This window comes from Leishmania panamensis (assembly GCF_000755165.1).
Source record: "Leishmania panamensis strain MHOM/PA/94/PSC-1 chromosome 11 sequence".
Classification (NCBI taxonomy): Eukaryota; Euglenozoa; class Kinetoplastea; order Trypanosomatida; family Trypanosomatidae; genus Leishmania; species Leishmania panamensis.
Window position 1 is genome coordinate 527461 of NC_025856.1, and position 17004 is coordinate 544464.

Consider the following 17004-nt stretch of genomic DNA (forward strand, 5'->3'; position numbering starts at 1 on the left):
GGCTACAGTGTGTCGCAGACGTCTATTGAGCAGGTCTTCCTGCGTGTTAGCGAAACCTCAAAGCATCTGTAGATCGTTTCGATAGTCGTGGCACTGAAAGGTGGCGTGGCCTATACGCGAAGTGGCATGTTAGCGAGTTGGTGGTATTTCTCACCTCTCCGGGGTGTTTCTTTCCGCAGCGACATGTAAAGGCGGGAGTGTGTACTGCGGAGAGGTCGTATACCCTTCGGCGCAGCGGAGTTGTGCCCTCTGCTTGATTCGTTCCTTCACAGCACATTTGTGGTTTTGGTTTATCGTCTTTGTTGTTGTTGTCGGGTGTCTTTAAGGGTTTTTGCTGCCGACTTTCGAGTTCTGCGCGCGCGAGCACATTCACACCCATACACACACGCAAGCCCCCACGCCATAACACGCCTTACGTGCTGTCCGTGCAGGGCGGACTTATCCATCTCTGTACATCGAAGCAGCGGTTGTCGTGAGACCTGCATGTATCGGCTGCGCGCAGGCAGCGGTCTCAATGGACTCTCCTGTGTGCGTGTGTATGTGTACTCGTGTCTCTATCTGTTGCGCATGTCTTTCTCCGCATATGCGTTTGATGTACCCATCGATGTCTCCTTATTTCTTCTTCGCGTGTGGCTGTGCCGAAGCGGCAGTGTCCCCAGCACCCGCCCACCGAGACGTGGCAGATCACCGACTCACTGACCGGGCCGGTGACACTTCACGTGTTACGTCCTCCATTATGCGTTTCTGCTCGCCGCTTTTTTTTTCCCTCACGTTGATGTCCGATAGTTTCGCACCTCCATTCCGTGTCACTTTCCGTTTCTTTGCTCGAATGTGCTTACCTTCTGCGGTGCTGGCCGCACTTTCTCTCTCTCTCTCTCGCTTCACCAGACTACCCTCCTCGCTTAGTATCTGTGAATAATGTCCTCGCATGTCTATACTGTATTTTCTCTTTCCTTCTCGTTTGTGAGCTGTGTGTGCTCCGTGAGGTGTGCTTTGTGTATACGCTTACTATTTTTTCCACCTCCTCACGTGCATGCGGACGAATGCCGTTCATGGCTCCGCGTAGCCGATGGTGATGGTGAGGCTCCTCACCGCACCCTTGTGCGTAAGGGGATCAAGAAGGACAACGAAGAAAGCTTTGGCGGCTGACGTTTCGTAGACAAGGCTTCTCAGTTACCCATCCCTGCGCTGAGGCACGCACGTGCAGAGGAGTTTGTATGTACTTCTTGAGGAGCCGCTGCTGTCGATGCGGGCCCTGCTTCTCGCTCTCGCTTTTTTCCTCTGTGTCCCACCGACACGAAGGGGCTGAAGGCCTTACTCTCACTTCCCATAAGTTCAAACCAACTCACTCAAAACACCGCCAACTATGGCGGCGGGGGTGTTGCTCTTAGTGGCACTTGCTGTGCTTCTCTCTTTACACTTTTTCTGCTTTTTGTGGTTAATGCTTCTGCTTCTTACGTATGTGCACGCCATGGGTGGTGTGCGCGCGCGTTGCTTTGCTCCGCTGCTCTGTCTGCTTGTTTCCTCTTTGCTCGCTTCCCTCCCCTCCCCTCCCTCCTCGATGTCTTCCGTTCGGTGGCCTGTGTGATGTGAGCTCTTCTATTGGTTATACATGTTGGCTCGCATGCTCTTGTTCCCTACTTTGTGTTGAGTTGGGCGGGCTGAGAGGACGACAGGGGAATTGCGCGACTATGCGGCAAGTTACGAGGACTGCGGAAGTGATTACAGAAGGTGTAGGAGGAAGAGGCGAAGAGGGAAAGAGAAACAAAGCGAGAAAACACTGCGTATTGCTCGTATTTCACCGAAGACCCTTCATGCGGAGCTGTGCCTAGCTGTCTCTGTGCCTCTCTTACTTCGTTTTCCTCACACAACCTGTGCTTGCCTCCTGGGTGGAACCCTGATTGTCAAGAATGAGATATTAAATGTGAAAAGGTGATGAGCGACAGTACATATTCGTTTCTTGCTTCTGCGTGTTCGGTGCGTCACGTTCTGCTGAAGCGCTTTGCGCTCGAGATGCTTCCAGAGCTGTGTTATACTCGTTGCTCCGCGATGGTTCATTTTTCACTCATTCTCTCTTTTTTTTTTTGCGCGTGTGCGCCATCGCATCACCTTAGCGAGACCGCCGCTGCTGTACCCCTTTTCGACTGCCAGCGCTGCTACCCTCTACCGCGCGTGCGCCAAGGAGGAACGATGGCCAACACCTGACTACTACACTAGGCGGTACTGCTTTCTCGTTTGTGCACAACTCCGTGGACCCTGCACTTTTCTTCATGCAACCCATGGATAGTGCCACGGTCACTCTCAGCCTTCATGGAGAAGAACAGCCGGAGAGAGGTGAGCGTTCACGAACGGAGGAGCACAAAAATACGCGCACACACACAGGCCTTTGCTGTCATCTATGCACTGAAACGAGCACACGAAAAACACGAAAGAGATGTGCTGCTTGTGGAGCGACACAACACTCTCGCCGACAGAATAGCGTCAAGAATAACAAAATAAAAACGGTCACCGGTGCGATGTGTACTCGACTTGCGCATGTGGTGACGTGCCCAGGCGCTTGTGTGTGTGTATGTGGGTACGGCTGTATTTCTCTGTGCCGCACGACACTTTGCTGCTTCCTTCTCTCTACGGGCATTGCGCTACATTTTCCACGCCTGCGCGCATGCATTTTTAGATGTGCTGCCTCACAGAGACAGCAAAGGCGCACCCGCCTGCCGCTGCGTCTTTATTGTTTTCATGACTCGTTTGCCCCTTCTGTTTGTAGATTCGGCGTCTTTTTGATGTTTTCTTTTCCTTTGCTCTCATCTCATCCTCCAAGGTAATGTTGCATACTTTTCTTGCCAGCCTACACCAGAGAACCGACCAGAAAGACAAGTGAATTGACTGCAGTCCTGCTGTGTCGCTGGTATTCGTGTGCATCGCTAACCCTTGTATCTTCTGTGTCTTCTGTCGTTCTGTTTGTGCTTGCGTAGTCTCAGCATCGCTCTCCCCCGTTCACTGCTGGTACGCCTTTTCGTTGCTGTTGTTGCTCAGTGGACTAAATAAGTGTTTTTCATTTGTGCCACACGACTCCTTTTCCCCTTTCCCATCACGCGTGCGGCTGCGTTGTTCATTTTTGGTTTACGAAGAGGATGTGCACCTCCGTGTCGTTGTCTGGCGGCCGTTTTTTTTTTTGCCTTTCCGCCTCGTACTCCCGTCTGACTCCTTTTCTTCTCTCTACTCATTCCACCGCCTACGCGTGCTTGTGGTTCTCTTCCCGATCTCGTTGCCAGCGCGTGTGGGTGCTGCGGCATCGCTATGGCTTCCTGTACGGGCATCTTACTGGGTGGGCGGAGGGTGGGTGGGAAGAGGGGAGCTGTCACGCACTTCCAGTTGTTCTTGCTCCGTCATGCGGGCGTCGTGACGGAAGAAACGTGTGACACCACCTTTTCTTTCCAGCTGCGCGCACGGGCGACCCAATTCTTTCTTCCGCGCATGCAATGGGCGACAGTTTACTTCCTTCTTTAATGACCGCTTCCTCTCCCTCATCTGCTTGTAACGCAGACGCACGCGTGCCCACAGAGGACCCTATGTGCACAGTGGTCCACTGTTAAGAATGAATTGCGTGAGAGAGGGAATCATCTCCGCTGTTCGCGATAAAATTATTATGTTTTCCTTTGCAGAGTTTCTCTCTGCTCTCTCTCTCCTTCGTCATTTATACGCTGCGCTTTACATGTCGCTTTGTACTTCTACTCCAGATCGTGATAACGCGCTATGTAAGTCCCACACAACAATCAAGCGATGGAGGCGCCGAAGTGGGTCGCGTAGCGCAAGCAGACAATTTCTTTACGTTGACTGCTCCCCTCCTCCCCTCTCTCTCTTGGGTACATGGCCGCTGCGTTGTGTAGACCCCATGTAAACCTCCCGTCGATCTCCTCCCACATTGTCGTTTTCTGTCTCTTCTGCCAATACGCGTGCCTGCTGACATACGCAGGCACTCATCGCTTTATGAGCCTCAGGGTCCCGCGTGCTGTGGCAGTTTTCTCTCCACCCTTCCTTCCTTTTCTTCCATCCCTGTGCGGTGCTCTGCGTGTGTGGCCGTGCCGCGGCTTTACGGTCTTCTCATTGCCTTCATCGCTCATCACTTATCTTCCTTTGTTTTCCCCCTTTTTTGTCTTTCTCATCTCCGGCGGTGCCTCTTTCGGAGTGCGCGCGGCGGTGATGAGCCTATGCCTCGGATTTCCTCAGTACGTTTGTGGGTCGTCGCGCCAGGGGTGAGAGAGGAGGTGCGTGCAGGTGTTTGTTGTAGCAAGAGGGGCTCTTTTGGCTCCCACTCGCCACCCTCCGCCTATTTAGCTCCTCCGCGTTTTGTCTTCATCTCGTTCGTGCCCTCGAAGGTGCATTGAAATTGAAGCGTTCGTGCTGAGGAATGGAACACAACTGATTAGCGTTCGTGAAAGAGGTGATGCTGGGTGATGTGCGCAAGATACCGGATACGGTGGGTGTGGTTGGGGTCGGCCATCAGCAGGTGATGACGTCCAAGTAGAGGTAAGCAGGCGAGGGAGATGCTGCTGTGTTCTGCTAGCCGCTTATCTCCCCTTCCCGTCCTTTCTTCCTCCATTCTCCGCTGCCACAGCTGCGCTTTCGCAGATACTTGTCTTTTGAATGAACGCTACCCCTCTATGCCACTCTATGCTTCTCTCTGACTCCGCTTCCACCACCTCGCACTGTGGATTCGCATTCTCTTTCTCCTTGGCCTTCAATTCTCATCATTTGTTTTGATTTTGTCATGGTTTTGGGGCTCCCTCTCAATCACCCTTGAGCAGCGCGTCACTGACACCTTGAGCTGCTCAATCGTCTTTGCATTTTTTTTACCTTTGGACTTTCTCTTTTCTCTCTTTTTTCGCTCGTGCTGGGTGTCTACCCACCGTCGCCCCCACACAAACAGGATTCCTGCTCGCCGTCACTGTGAAGAGCGAGAAGGGTGAAGATTGCGTCAAAAGAGGTGGTAAGAGCTCACTGTGCGGGGCATCTGTGTGCGGTCACTTCACACGTGTGAGGCGGAGTTAATCGCCACCGCCACGACCGCCTATCGGCTCCTGGGTCCGCATCATTGTGATTTCTTTGTTCTTTGCTCTTGTGGGTTTTGCCGGTCGTTTCTTCTTTCTTTCTTCACCGTAGTCCACTGTACACTCCATCGTACATTCCGGCGCTGCTGTGGCTGTTGTCTGTGTTTTCTCGAGTGCCGCAACTGCCCCGCTCTCTCGCTCCCTCTCTTTGCATAGCCCCCCTCCCCTCCCCCCGAGTGCGCCGCTCACCGTCTGCAGGAGATAAACACGTTGGCTCAGCGCTTCTCTTATCATTCGCACCATCTTTTCGCGTGTACAGACCACTGATAATGAACTGGAAATCCCCGAGCTCAAGCACTAGCGGCTCCTCTAGCTGTGACGGTGATGACAGCTACTACTGTGGTGAGTTGACCAAAGGAGGCAGTTTCCTGGATCAACTGCTGGCGATCCTGTACCGTACCTACCGTCAGACACTGCGCACCAAGGCGATTCTGTTTATGGAGATGTTTCTGCCGCTCATGTTCATCGTCATTACGCTGATTTTGTGGGCTGTATGGCTGCCGTTCCAAGGCCATTCGAGGCAGTTTATTGACTACATGCCCTCCGTGTCTTCTTCTGCCCTGCTGCACAAACAACTCGCCTGCTTCAACAGTACGGAGGGGGGGCCAATTCCTGGACTGTGCGACTGTTCGTGGCTGACAATGCTCGGCAATAGTACGGTCTTGTGCGATGGCAACTACGACACGATCCCGTATAAAAACCTCTGCTACGTCGACCTCCCCTTTGATTTCAGCGACACAAAAGTCAACGGCTACCCCGTTGGAAATATTACAGGGGCAAGTAAGCTTGTGCAGGTGTGGATCAACTCCTACAACACTACCTTGTTTGTGATCCCGACGCTTGATGAGGTGATCATTTTTCACTGGCTGGCTCGGATCGGAAGGTCAACAACCAAGGCCAATGGCAACCTCCTCTCCGCTAGCATCGCAGCTGGCTTGATGGCCAACTCGAAGCAGTCGTCTGTTTTGTGCTCTGGTGCCCTGTACTTCGTTGGCAACGCTGCGCAGGTGAACCCGCTGCTTGATTACTTCCGACAGATGTCAGTTCTCTTCGACGAGGTCTACGGTGGCACCTACGCTACAGCAGCAGAGGCCGAGGCCACTGTACGCGCGACAGAATGGAATTGGGCCATTATCGAGCTCAACGGCTTCGACGCTAACGCGTTCGATGTGAGCATCCGCATGAACTCGACCGCACTACCGACGTTTGACGCTCCGTACGACAAGAGCTACGGCGGCGGTTTCTACAGCAGTCGCGCCGACCTCTATGCTGTCGCCGGGTTTCTGTCCCTTCAGCAGATCATCACGGAGTACTACCTGAAACTAGTCGTAGGGAATGCTGCCATCGGCCCAGACTTACCGGTCGATCACTACTTAGCTGTCGCTGGCTACCCCTCCTTCATTACGCAGCCCCTCCTCACCACTGCCAGCATATTGCTACCGCTCATCTTTGTCATGGCGTATCTCTACCCCGTCTCGCAGTTCACAAAGCGTATTGTGCTAGAGAAGGAGCTGCGTATTCGCGAGGCCATGCAGATCATGGGGCTCGGCAACACCCCAATCTATATTTCATGGTACATTGCCTTCTTCTTGCCAAATTTCCTAGTCACAATCGTCAGCCTCATCGTGATTCGGCTGACGTACATCACGATTACGAACAGCCTCATCCTGTTCCTCGTGTACTACCTCTACCTCATCACCTGCGTGCCCCTGGCCGGGTTCTTCTCCGCCTTCTTTAGCAAAGCCCGCCTCGCCTCTTTGCTGACGCCGCTCATTTACTTCGTGTTTGCCATGCCGGCGTTCGCGATCCAGAGCGCCAATACAGCCATCATAGCCGTCTTCTGCATCTTCCCTCCCACGGCATACGCCGTTACGATGCTCGGTATTATCAATCACGAGATAGCTGGCGGCTTTTCGAATGCCAGCTGGCACGACGCTCTCGATATACCGCCGGTCTATCTGGCCATCACAATGATGGCGGTGGACTTCCTCTTCTTCAATCTGCTGATGCTCTACCTCGACGCTGTTGTGCCGAAGGAGTGGGGCACGCCAAGACACCCGCTCTTCTTCATCATGGACCCGGTGCGGTGGTGCTTCAACTCCAAGCCCCAGCGCCTCGAGGGCGGCGCCGACGGCCGCGCCGAGAATGGCGTGTTCGAGGACGCTGACGACTCAGAGGCTGCGGTGCAGATTGTTGGGCTGCGCAAGGAGTACTCGCGCGGCGGCAGGACGTTCGTTGCGGTGAACAACCTGTACTGGGGGATGCGCGAGGGCGAGATCTCGGTGCTGCTGGGGCACAACGGCGCCGGCAAGACGACGGTGCTGAACATGATGACGGGGATGGCGGAGCCAGACGCGGGCGACTGCTACATCTACGGCAGCTCTGTCCGCACTCAGCTGCACCGAGTACGGCAGCAGATCGGCTACTGCCCGCAGCACAACATCCTGTGGCCGGAGCTGACGTGCCGCGACCACCTGGAGTTCTTTGGGCGGATCAAAGGGCTGCGCGGGTGGGAGCTGGAGAATGCTGTCTGTCGGATGCTGTACGAGACAGATCTGCTGGACAAGATGGACCAGCCCGCGAAGAGCCTGTCGGGTGGGCAGAAGCGTAAACTGTCCGTCTCCATCGCCTTCGTGACCTGCAGTCGACTGATCTTCTTGGATGAGCCGACAGCAGGGATGGACGTCGGTGCGCGCCGATACACGTGGGAGCTGCTGCGCCGCATGTCAGAGGCGCACACCATCATGCTGACGACGCACTACATGGACGAGGCAGATTTGCTGGGCCACAAAATCGGGATCATGAGCCAGGGCTGTCTCAAGTGCTCCGGCAGCAGCCTGTTTCTCAAGAGCCGTCTCGGCCTTGGGTACAGCATTACGATGTCCCTCCGCGACGATGCTTCTTTGGACCGAATCGCAAAGCTGGTGAAGTCCTCAGTTGGCGGCGCGCACGAGCTTGGAGTGAGCGGGTGTGAGGTGATGTATCGACTGCCTAACGAGTGCGTCGAACAGTTCCCGGCGTTTCTGGATCGTCTGGAGGCCCTGCAGGACAACATCGGTGTTCGTGGCTACTCGCTGTCGGCGACGACACTGGAGGAGATATTTCTTCGCTTGTCGAACGAGGACATGGAACGGCTACGCAGGGACGACCCTCTTCTGCAGATGCCTCCGGAGGTCATCGCTGCTCAGGAGGACCTCATCTGGAACTGCGAGGTCGTAGAGGGACGACGGGCGATGCTATGGTCGCAGTTCAAGGCGATGATGACGAAGCGCTTGTGGAATGGCATGCGGGACCGCAAGATGCAATTTTTCCAGATTGTGTGCCCGGTGATTTGCGTTCTTACGGCGATGCTTCTCTCGCTCATCTCACTCAGTGGCCTTGACGCCATCACGCTGAACAAGGAGATCTACCCCGGAGAGGTGGTGGTGGAGATGAACGGCTGTGAGGAGCTGCTAGGCCCCAACGCTTCCTTTGACAACTTCACCGTGCGGCACCAACACTACATGAATGCGAGGAACGTGTCTGTTTATATGGTGGACACATTTTTATCTCAGCCCACGCTGCGCGTGGAGGGGCTCGTGTGCCGCGATCCGGATTGGGCAAACGTGGTGAAGGTACAGAACAATGTGATACACATATTGAACTCATCCACCTATCACCAGGGGCCGATCTCCGTAAACTCCGTGTACCAGGCACTCTACAAGAAGTACACGGGCAAAGGTGCGCGCTTTAAGCTGGTCGCTGGCACAATGCCGCGCACCAAGAACGAGAAGGTGACGCAGGACGCGCTCAAGACAATTCTCATGGGCGCCATTATCATGATTCCGTTCACGTTTCTGCCGTCGAACGTGGTGGCGTGGGTGGTGAAGGAGCGGGAGTGCAAAGCACGGCACTTGCAGAATGTCTCAGGGCTGAGCTTCTACATCTACTGGCTCACGAATTTTCTCTTTGATATCGTCGCCTACATCATCTCCATGTGTCTCATCCTCATCATCTTCGCGTGCTTCAGCCGCGATGAGTACGTGGCCAACGATCGTATCGGCGCTGTGCTCGTATTGTTCTTCATGTACGGTCTCTCGAGCACCACCACGGGGTACATGTGCAGCTTCTTCTTCGACGAACACTCCAACGCTCAAACGATTGTGATGGCGGTCAGCTTTGTCGCCGGTTTTCTTCTCGTCATGATAGTGTACATCATGTCTCTCCTCACACCGACCATGAGGGTAGCCAAGACTGTCAAGTGGATCACGCGCGCCGTGCCGAGCTTTGCCATTGGTGAGGGTATCATCAACATGGCGATGCTGAAGCAGCAGCAGACGGCCCTCGAAGATTTGACGGCGTGGTCGATGGACACGATCGGGTGGGCGTGTGTGTACATGGCAGTCGAGTTCCCGGTTTTCTTCGCAATCACCCTCTTCATTGACCACCCTCGACGGCGCATGTGGGGTCAGCGTAATAGCTACGATGTCGACGCCGCGCCACAGATGGTGTCGGAAGAGGACTCCGATGTGGAAAACGTGCGTGAGGAGGTGTACCAGCAGGAGGCGGAGGGTGTCAACGATGACATGGTGCGCGTGGTGGACCTGCGCAAGGTATACACCAGCGGCAAGGTGGCGGTGCGCAACGTGACGTTTTCTGTGGTCCCCGGTGAGGTGTTTGGCTTTCTCGGCACGAATGGTGCCGGCAAGACGACGACGATCTCGATGCTGTGCCAGGAATTCATACCGACGAGCGGCAGCGCGTACGTGTGCGGGTACGACATTGTCAGTGAGAGCGAGCAGGCACTCCAGTGCATTGGGTACTGCCCGCAGTTCGACGCGACGCTGGACCTGCTGACGGTGGAGGAGCACCTGCACCTATACGCTGGCATTCGAGGTATTCGTTACGAAGACCGCGATGGCGTCGTCGATGCCTTGCTGCGCATGTGCGAACTTTCCACGTATCGCCACACACTGTCCTCGGAGCTTTCAGGCGGCAACCGGCGCAAGTTGTCTGTGGCTATATCCCTCATTGGTGGCCCAAGCGTAGTCTTTCTCGATGAGCCGTCGGCCGGCATGGACCCCGTGGCGCGGCGCGGGTTGTGGAACACAATCGAGAAGGTAGCGGACAACAGCTCAATTGTGCTGACGACGCACCACCTGGAGGAGGTGGAGGCGCTTGCACATCGCGTGGCGATCATGGTGGACGGCACTCTGCGGTGCCTTGGTGACAAGACGCACCTCAAGAAGAAGTTCGGCACGGGCTTTGAGATGAGCATCCGTGTGCATTCAGATGACGACATGTCTGATGTGCATGTATGGGTGAAAGAAATGTTCCCCGGGGCGACAATGAATGAGTGGAAGGGCCAGAGGTTCGTCTACACGTTGCCGTCCAACGTCGCCCTCTCGCAAGTATTCCGCCTGCTGCAGCAGAACAAGAAGAGGCTCAACATGACGGACTACAGCGTGTCGCAGACCTCGATCGAGCAGGTCTTCCTGAGGATCAGCGGAGAGCTGGAAGAGGCGACAGCGTTTCGTTTCACGCTGGAGGACACCCTCGCGCTGAAGGTCAAGAAGCGCTCTTAGGCAGATGCCTTGAGACTCAACTCGGCATTTCGCGATACCCGATTCCGTGTTCTGTGGCAGCAATGATTATCGGAGGGGCCGGTGGGAGCGGAGTCGAGAAGAAGAGTGAGTTCAGGTCAGAGCGTCGCCTTCAGCTTGTGTATGTGAGTCTCGTATCAGAGTGATTGTATTGCTGCCTCCTGTTCCTTCTCCGCGAACCCCGGGTACTTCTCGCCTCCTCTCTTCCATCCCCACTTCATCGCTGTGTGGTACCATACGTTCTCTGTTGTGTGTCGTTGATGCGTGGCTCTGGTTGCACTTTTTTTTGCTCCCTATTCGTATCGCCTGTGTGCCCGAGAGAAGAGAAGGAAGGTGCTGCCAGTGTGCGAGCCCCAATGGTGTTTGGATTCGTGTTCGCCGTCCTACCGTGTTGTACTGGTCGTGTTGCTTCTTGGATGAGGCGCACGATGAATTCGTATCGCACTGCGCATATTCGTCGTTACGCCCTTTTTTTTCTGTTCACTGCATTGAAGGTGCACCGCTGCATCGCGGCGATGACTTTTGGGGGCTCCTCAGCCTCCCTCCCTCTGTTTGCGTAGAGACGAGCCTCTGTGGAGCCTCTTGAAAGTTTTTGGCTTCGTTTGGCCTCCTCTTTTCCTCCTGCCTCGCCATGTACTTTTAGGAATAATGGATCAATGCTACTCTACGCAAGCTGTGAGCTTTGGCTGCTCCTGTTGGCCACCTCACATCGGCAGCGCCTCTCGTTGTCTCTGTACAGTTCCGCGTCGTTTTCATGTGATGTCGTCCTTCTCTTTGCCCCCCCCTCTTTTCCTCGCTAACCATTGCCTGCCCTTCCTTTCCCTTGTTTAACAGACTCTGTCTTGCTCGAAGGGCAGGCGCTAGCGACTCACGAGTCATATCATTCGGTGGGAGAGTCTCATGTGAACATGTGCATGGATTATCGCGTTTTCTTATCCTATTTGCTTCCGCTCGCAGTTGAGCTGCATCTCCTTTCCTGCTCGCGTACATCCCCCCCTTTTTATTCCTCGCGCAGGAGCGTACTCGTTGTGGACGACAATGGCGGCGGCTGCTTCGGCCCAGGTGATAACGACTTTTCTGTGGAACTGCCGTTTTTATGTATTTATGAATTTGCTCACGCTCTCGCGGGCTATGCCGCCTCCCGCTGCACCTTTTATGGCTGCTCACGGAGTTCGGTGCGCGAATCGAGTTTCCCTTCCCTCGTGCTCCACTTATGCGTCTCATTGTTGTCCTCCGCGTGCATGTCTGTGTGCCGGTGAACACCGCCATGTCTGATGCTTCTCTTTCTCTGTGCGGTTGCGAAGAGGATTCGTGGATGTCAGTGGGGATCGAGGTGATACGCAGCGACGGCCAGATCAACTCCCTGGCGATGTGCCTTGATGAGTGAGCAAAGATGCATATCCGTGCCTACTTACGACCTCATGTGGATGCGTGTACACTCATTTTCGCGTTGTTTTGCTTTCCTTACTTCGACCTAACGAGCCGGTCACGGTGCTGCACTCGTTTCCTTCATGTGCATCTTTTTTCCCATGTTAAGATGTGGACAAGTCCCCCTCTCTCTCCCCACCGCTTCTCTCTCTTTCCGTCTATCCCTTCACCCTCGTCAGGGCTCGGCCGCGCTGGCTTTTCCCTCCACTCTCTTGCTCGAGTATCGCCGTTTCTTCACTTCTCCACACCTCTTGTGTTGCGCATGCTTTGCCCTCTCTGGTGATGCGCCGAAAGGTGTAATGTTTGCTACAGGGCATGTTGAGGATGCGAAGGCATCAAGTGGATCAAGGGCACCGCGAGTGTTCCCTAGGAAAAGGTAAGAAGGAACCCCAGACTAGGAAGGTGGAGGCGTGCATCAGTGAGTGCGGCAAAGAGAAGGCGATTACCCTGCCATCTTCTCCTTCATTTCCTTCCCCCCCAATGTGAACAGATCGCCAGTGTTACTCTCCTGTCATTTCGTCATGCTCAGACCCTCGCTTCCTTTGCTTCTTTCCTTCTGGTCTACTCTTCTTTCTCTCGTCGCGTATGTGCCTATGCGGAGTCAGCAATGCGCGTGCCCACGGATGCACGTACTGGAGGGGGGGGGGAGAGAGGCAGACAGGCAGACACACAGAGCGCACAAGGAAGAGGGGTGCCGACCGTGTGTGTCTGCTTGGGCGCAAGCAGAGCTTTGCTCTTCTTATCCAGCTCGCCGATGTGTGTGTGTGTGCGCGTGTATGAAGCGGAGCGTCTTACCTGTCGCTACAGTCGCCCCCCCCCCCATTCCAGCGTGCGTGAAGCAGCATGGCAGCGCGTTATAGCTTCTGTGAGAGTCGGATGCGTTTTGTTCTTCTACCTGTATTGCCACGACCCCACCATCGTCTTTCTCTCTCTCCCTTTCTCTTCTTCGCCTTTCTTTCATTGCTCATGTGTAGAGCCAATTGTGCGGGATTCCCCCACTGGCGCTTCGCCATCTTCTAGCTTTCTGTGTGTTCGTGTGATTGGACGCCTTGTGTTTCCCCGCATTGTTTCATGTTGCTTACGATCATCGCCTTCAGTTTTTCGTCGCTTTTTTCATTTTGCTCACATGGCGGGCCTTGATGAAGCCGATGAACTTCCCTGCTGCTTTCTCTTTCTCTACGTGTGTGTGTGTGTTTGGTGTCTGGTGTTGGTGTTGTGTTGTGGTCGGTCCAGTGGCTCTCGTACTCTTCTTGCGTGTTTTCTGCAGGGTCTTTCAGAGTTGTCGTCTCACTGCTCACCATTGCTCAATGCCCTTTTCAACACGAGCTGGGCTTGTGCCAGGTTGGTGGGTCGTGTGAAGTCTGAACTGGCGTTGTATGTCAGTGAATAGACACGTTGTGCCAGCACCAAGAGAAGATCAGTGCATTTATGGTGTCGCGTTGGTGCAAATGAGGGTGAGCTGCGTACCACCGCACTAACAGGGGTCATGCCATTCTCTTCGCTTGATTCAATTCTGCCTTGTGCTTCTCTTGTGCGTAGGCGTGTACGGTAGCGCTGGCATCCTACTTTCCTTCTCTATTCGTTTTTTTTTTGTTTACCGCGGCGCTCGTCCATGCGAGTGAGGCTCTATGCGGGTGTGTTTTTCCCCCTCTTCTCGTGTCATCTGAGCTTTTCTTTCTCGCTTTCTGGGGTGTCTGCATTACGCTGTTCTCGAACCCACATAAGACACACACAGAGCACCACGCGCACCTCTCACATGCGAGCGCATAGGTGCAGACGGGAAGGGTGTCATAGACCGAACCAGAGCGGTAGCATAGGAAAGCCCTGGACACTGCCTCTCTCCCCCGATAGGGGTGGCAACGGTGATATGCCTTGGCAGTGTGCTGTGAGCGTGTATCTCCGCCTGCTTGTTGCCACTAAACTGGCGCTTCTCTCGTCCGGCCATGCTATGCGCTATTGGGTCTCTTCCAAGTGCAGGACAGGGGTGGTGGCGATGGGGCGACGGCGAACGTTCTCTTTTCCTTTTCTTTTCGTGCATCGTCTTCAACACGAATCGTCGTCCAGCTCATCGCCACAACTGCCGCACAGACGCCCCTCGGCACTCCTCCCTGTCACTGCGTCTTCGCGTGATAAGTGTCAACGTTTCAAATCTGCTTTCACACCTCCTTCTGTTTCTCTGTGCTTGGCGCTTGCGCACCTCTCCTCCTTTCCTCCTCACTCTCTATGGGCACGAGTGGGCGACGTGCTTGGCTGACTGGCCCACTTACCGTGTCTTTGGCGTGTCGCCTCTTGTGTTGCGAACTGGTCGACGTTAGCGCAGCGAAGGGGGGAGTCCAGCCCGTTTGCTTTACATCTCCCTATGTAAACCTCACTGCATGCGGCAGCAAGTACGCTCCTTCAATTTCTGCCCCTCTTCCCCCCCTCCCCCCCAGGCACGATGACGACTCTGCCGCCGAACGGTGCTCAGTGGCGGCTCATCGACATTGGCGTGAACCTCACAGACAAAATGTACAGTGGGGTGTACAATGGGCGCCGCTGCCATACGTTGGATATCGAATCGGTGCTGCAGCGGGCTGTGAAAGTCGGGGTTCGGGGTCTCCTACTCACAGGTGGCAACTTAAAGGAAAGCAAGGCTGTGATTGACATGTGCTCACGCTACACCTCCGACGAGGTACAGTGTCTTTGCACCGTAGGCTGTCACCCCACACGATGCCAAGAGTTTGTGGCCGATCCGGAAGGCTACCTCAAGGCCCTTGATGACCTCATCCACACGCACTCCGTTCATGTCGGCGGTTGCGTTGCGTCAGTGGGGGAGATCGGCCTTGACTACGACCGTCTGTTTTTCTGCTCGAAGGAAATTCAGAAGGAGTACTTCGAAAAACAACTCGTGATGGCGAAGCGTCATCGCTTGCCACTGTTCTTGCACGAACGCAACACAGGCGGTGACTTCATGGCGTTGCTCAAGCCGCATCTTCCCGACCTCGCTGGTGGCGTCGTCCATAGCTTCACCGGCACCAGGGCGGAGCTGCAGGAGTACTTGGATGCTAACCTGTACATTGGTGTGAACGGGTGCAGCCTCAAGACAGCAGAGAACCTCAAGGTAGTTCAGGCGATCCCGCTGGATCGGTTGATGCTGGAGACGGACGCACCGTGGTGCGAGATCAGAAATACACATGCCTCCAAGGCGCTCTTGATGGCTGCGGCAAGGCGCGCCTCATTACAGCAGAGCGTCTCAGACGCCGTCCTCTCCGCCTTTTCGACGTGCCGCAAAGACAATTTTAAGGACGGGTGTGTCGTGAAAGGGCGCAATGAACCGAGCGCACTTGTGCAGATCCTCGAGGTAGTCTACGAGCTGTGCCGCGATGAGGTATCCTCCATGGCGCAGCTGGCTGAATTGGTCCTGACGAACACGCGAAGGCTGTTCCCCTTTGCTGCTTCTGCCATGTGAGCAGCACAGGAACATCCAAGCAAGTATGTGCTCTCTCGCCCGCTCTCTTTTTCTGTCAGTGTTGAGCCCCTACGCTCGCGAGGGGGAACTGCACGTTGCTTGCCCCGGCGGATTCGTACCTCATTCTGTTCTTTAGAGTTTGCCATGGGTTTCTTACACACACACACACACATGCGCACACACATGACCGAGGCACACGGCAAGCACTGAGGAAGGTGCAGTCTTTTCTCGAGTGGTCGACATGTCAAGTGAGGTACACAGGGGTAACACTCCGCAGGGCGCGAACGCCGAGTCCACGGCTCTCTCTTTGTTTGTTGCTCTCTTGGTGGTATGTGCCGCGCAGGAAACGCCCTCTTCCATTTCGTATCTCGCGCCGGCGCATGTGAAGCGCCCTTCATCGCGACGCAGCACGCTCGTGTGTAGCGACCGTGGAACTTCTCTTCTTCCCTGTCTTTTGTATGTGATGCACGCTTGACTGCACATCCTCACCTCTCCTTTAAAACGGGTCCTCCTCTCCGCTCTCCCCTCCTTTCACCTTTTGCATCTTCTGTGTGGGCCACGTCGTCCCTCACCCCGCTCCACTACTCCTGCGGCACACCAACACTCCTCTGCACTACACACATTGGCTTCCACACATGTGCCGCCATATTGGCGCCTGCGCATGCATCTCTTTGCCTCTTCTACCATTACGACTGCTGTGTTGAATCCATACCCAGGCAAAAGCTGAAGTGTATCACCTCACGCAGTCCTCAGCACTCCTGGTGCGCTACTTTGTGCGTCAGCAGTCGACTTGGTACACCCTTACTTGCGTCTGCACGCGTTTACGTGTCCTTTTTGTTTTCGTAGCTCTCTTGTAGTGCGGGGTGTGCGTGCGTGCGTGCGCTCTTTTTTTTTCGCCTTACTGGTGAGGGTGGAGAGAGAGAGTTCGTGTCGCACAAAACTGGTATTGATCTACAGAGGCTCATTATCAAAACTGCCTCTCTCTAGAGGCTCTTGCGTACACCAACACAGTGACACACCCCCTTAAACGTCGCCAGCAAGACGGATTGCCCGAGCCTTTCCGTGTCTCGCTCCTCTTTGATTGCGATCCTCCTCCTTCTCCTCTCTTTCCCCTCGTCAGAATATATATATATATATATATATATATATTATTTTTATTAGATTTCATCTGTATTGGCCTTTGTTTCTTTCTTTGCGGCTCATCTGTGTGCCGCAGACGTGGGAGCGCCGGTGCATGTGTCTTTGCTAGGGCCTCCCATTCACAGTCTTGGCCTCCTTTTTCTCCTCTTCTGCTTTGCTTCTTGAAGAGGATATCCATACAGCTATACGTATGTATATATTCTGCTGCGTTGTGTTTCTTCTTCGGGTCCTTCGCATCGGTGCGCTTCTCTTTCTGTCGCCAGTTCCAGCCTTGAGCATAATCTCTGTCAAGGCATTC

General features: G+C 54.6%; 2 protein-coding genes across 2 annotated transcripts, besides 1 other annotated feature; both read left to right on the forward strand.

Annotated features, from left to right (window-relative positions):
- Positions 1-5377: 5377 nt before the first annotated feature.
- Positions 5378-10672, forward strand: ABCA5 (ABC transporter, putative; the record flags this gene model as incomplete). The annotated part of the gene is made up of 1 exon (XM_010698666.1): positions 5378-10672. One exon carries the CDS (start codon positions 5378-5380, stop codon positions 10670-10672), a length of 5295 nt encoding a protein of 1764 aa, XP_010696968.1.
- Positions 10673-13430: 2758 nt separating this feature from the next.
- Positions 13431-13516: a repeat region.
- A 1039-nt stretch (positions 13517-14555) lies between these two features.
- LPMP_111220 (tatD related deoxyribonuclease, putative) lies at positions 14556-15566 on the forward strand (the record flags this gene model as incomplete). Its single annotated transcript, XM_010698667.1, has 1 exon — positions 14556-15566. One exon carries the CDS (start codon positions 14556-14558, stop codon positions 15564-15566), a length of 1011 nt encoding a protein of 336 aa, XP_010696969.1.
- Between the last annotated feature and the right edge of the window lie 1438 nt (positions 15567-17004).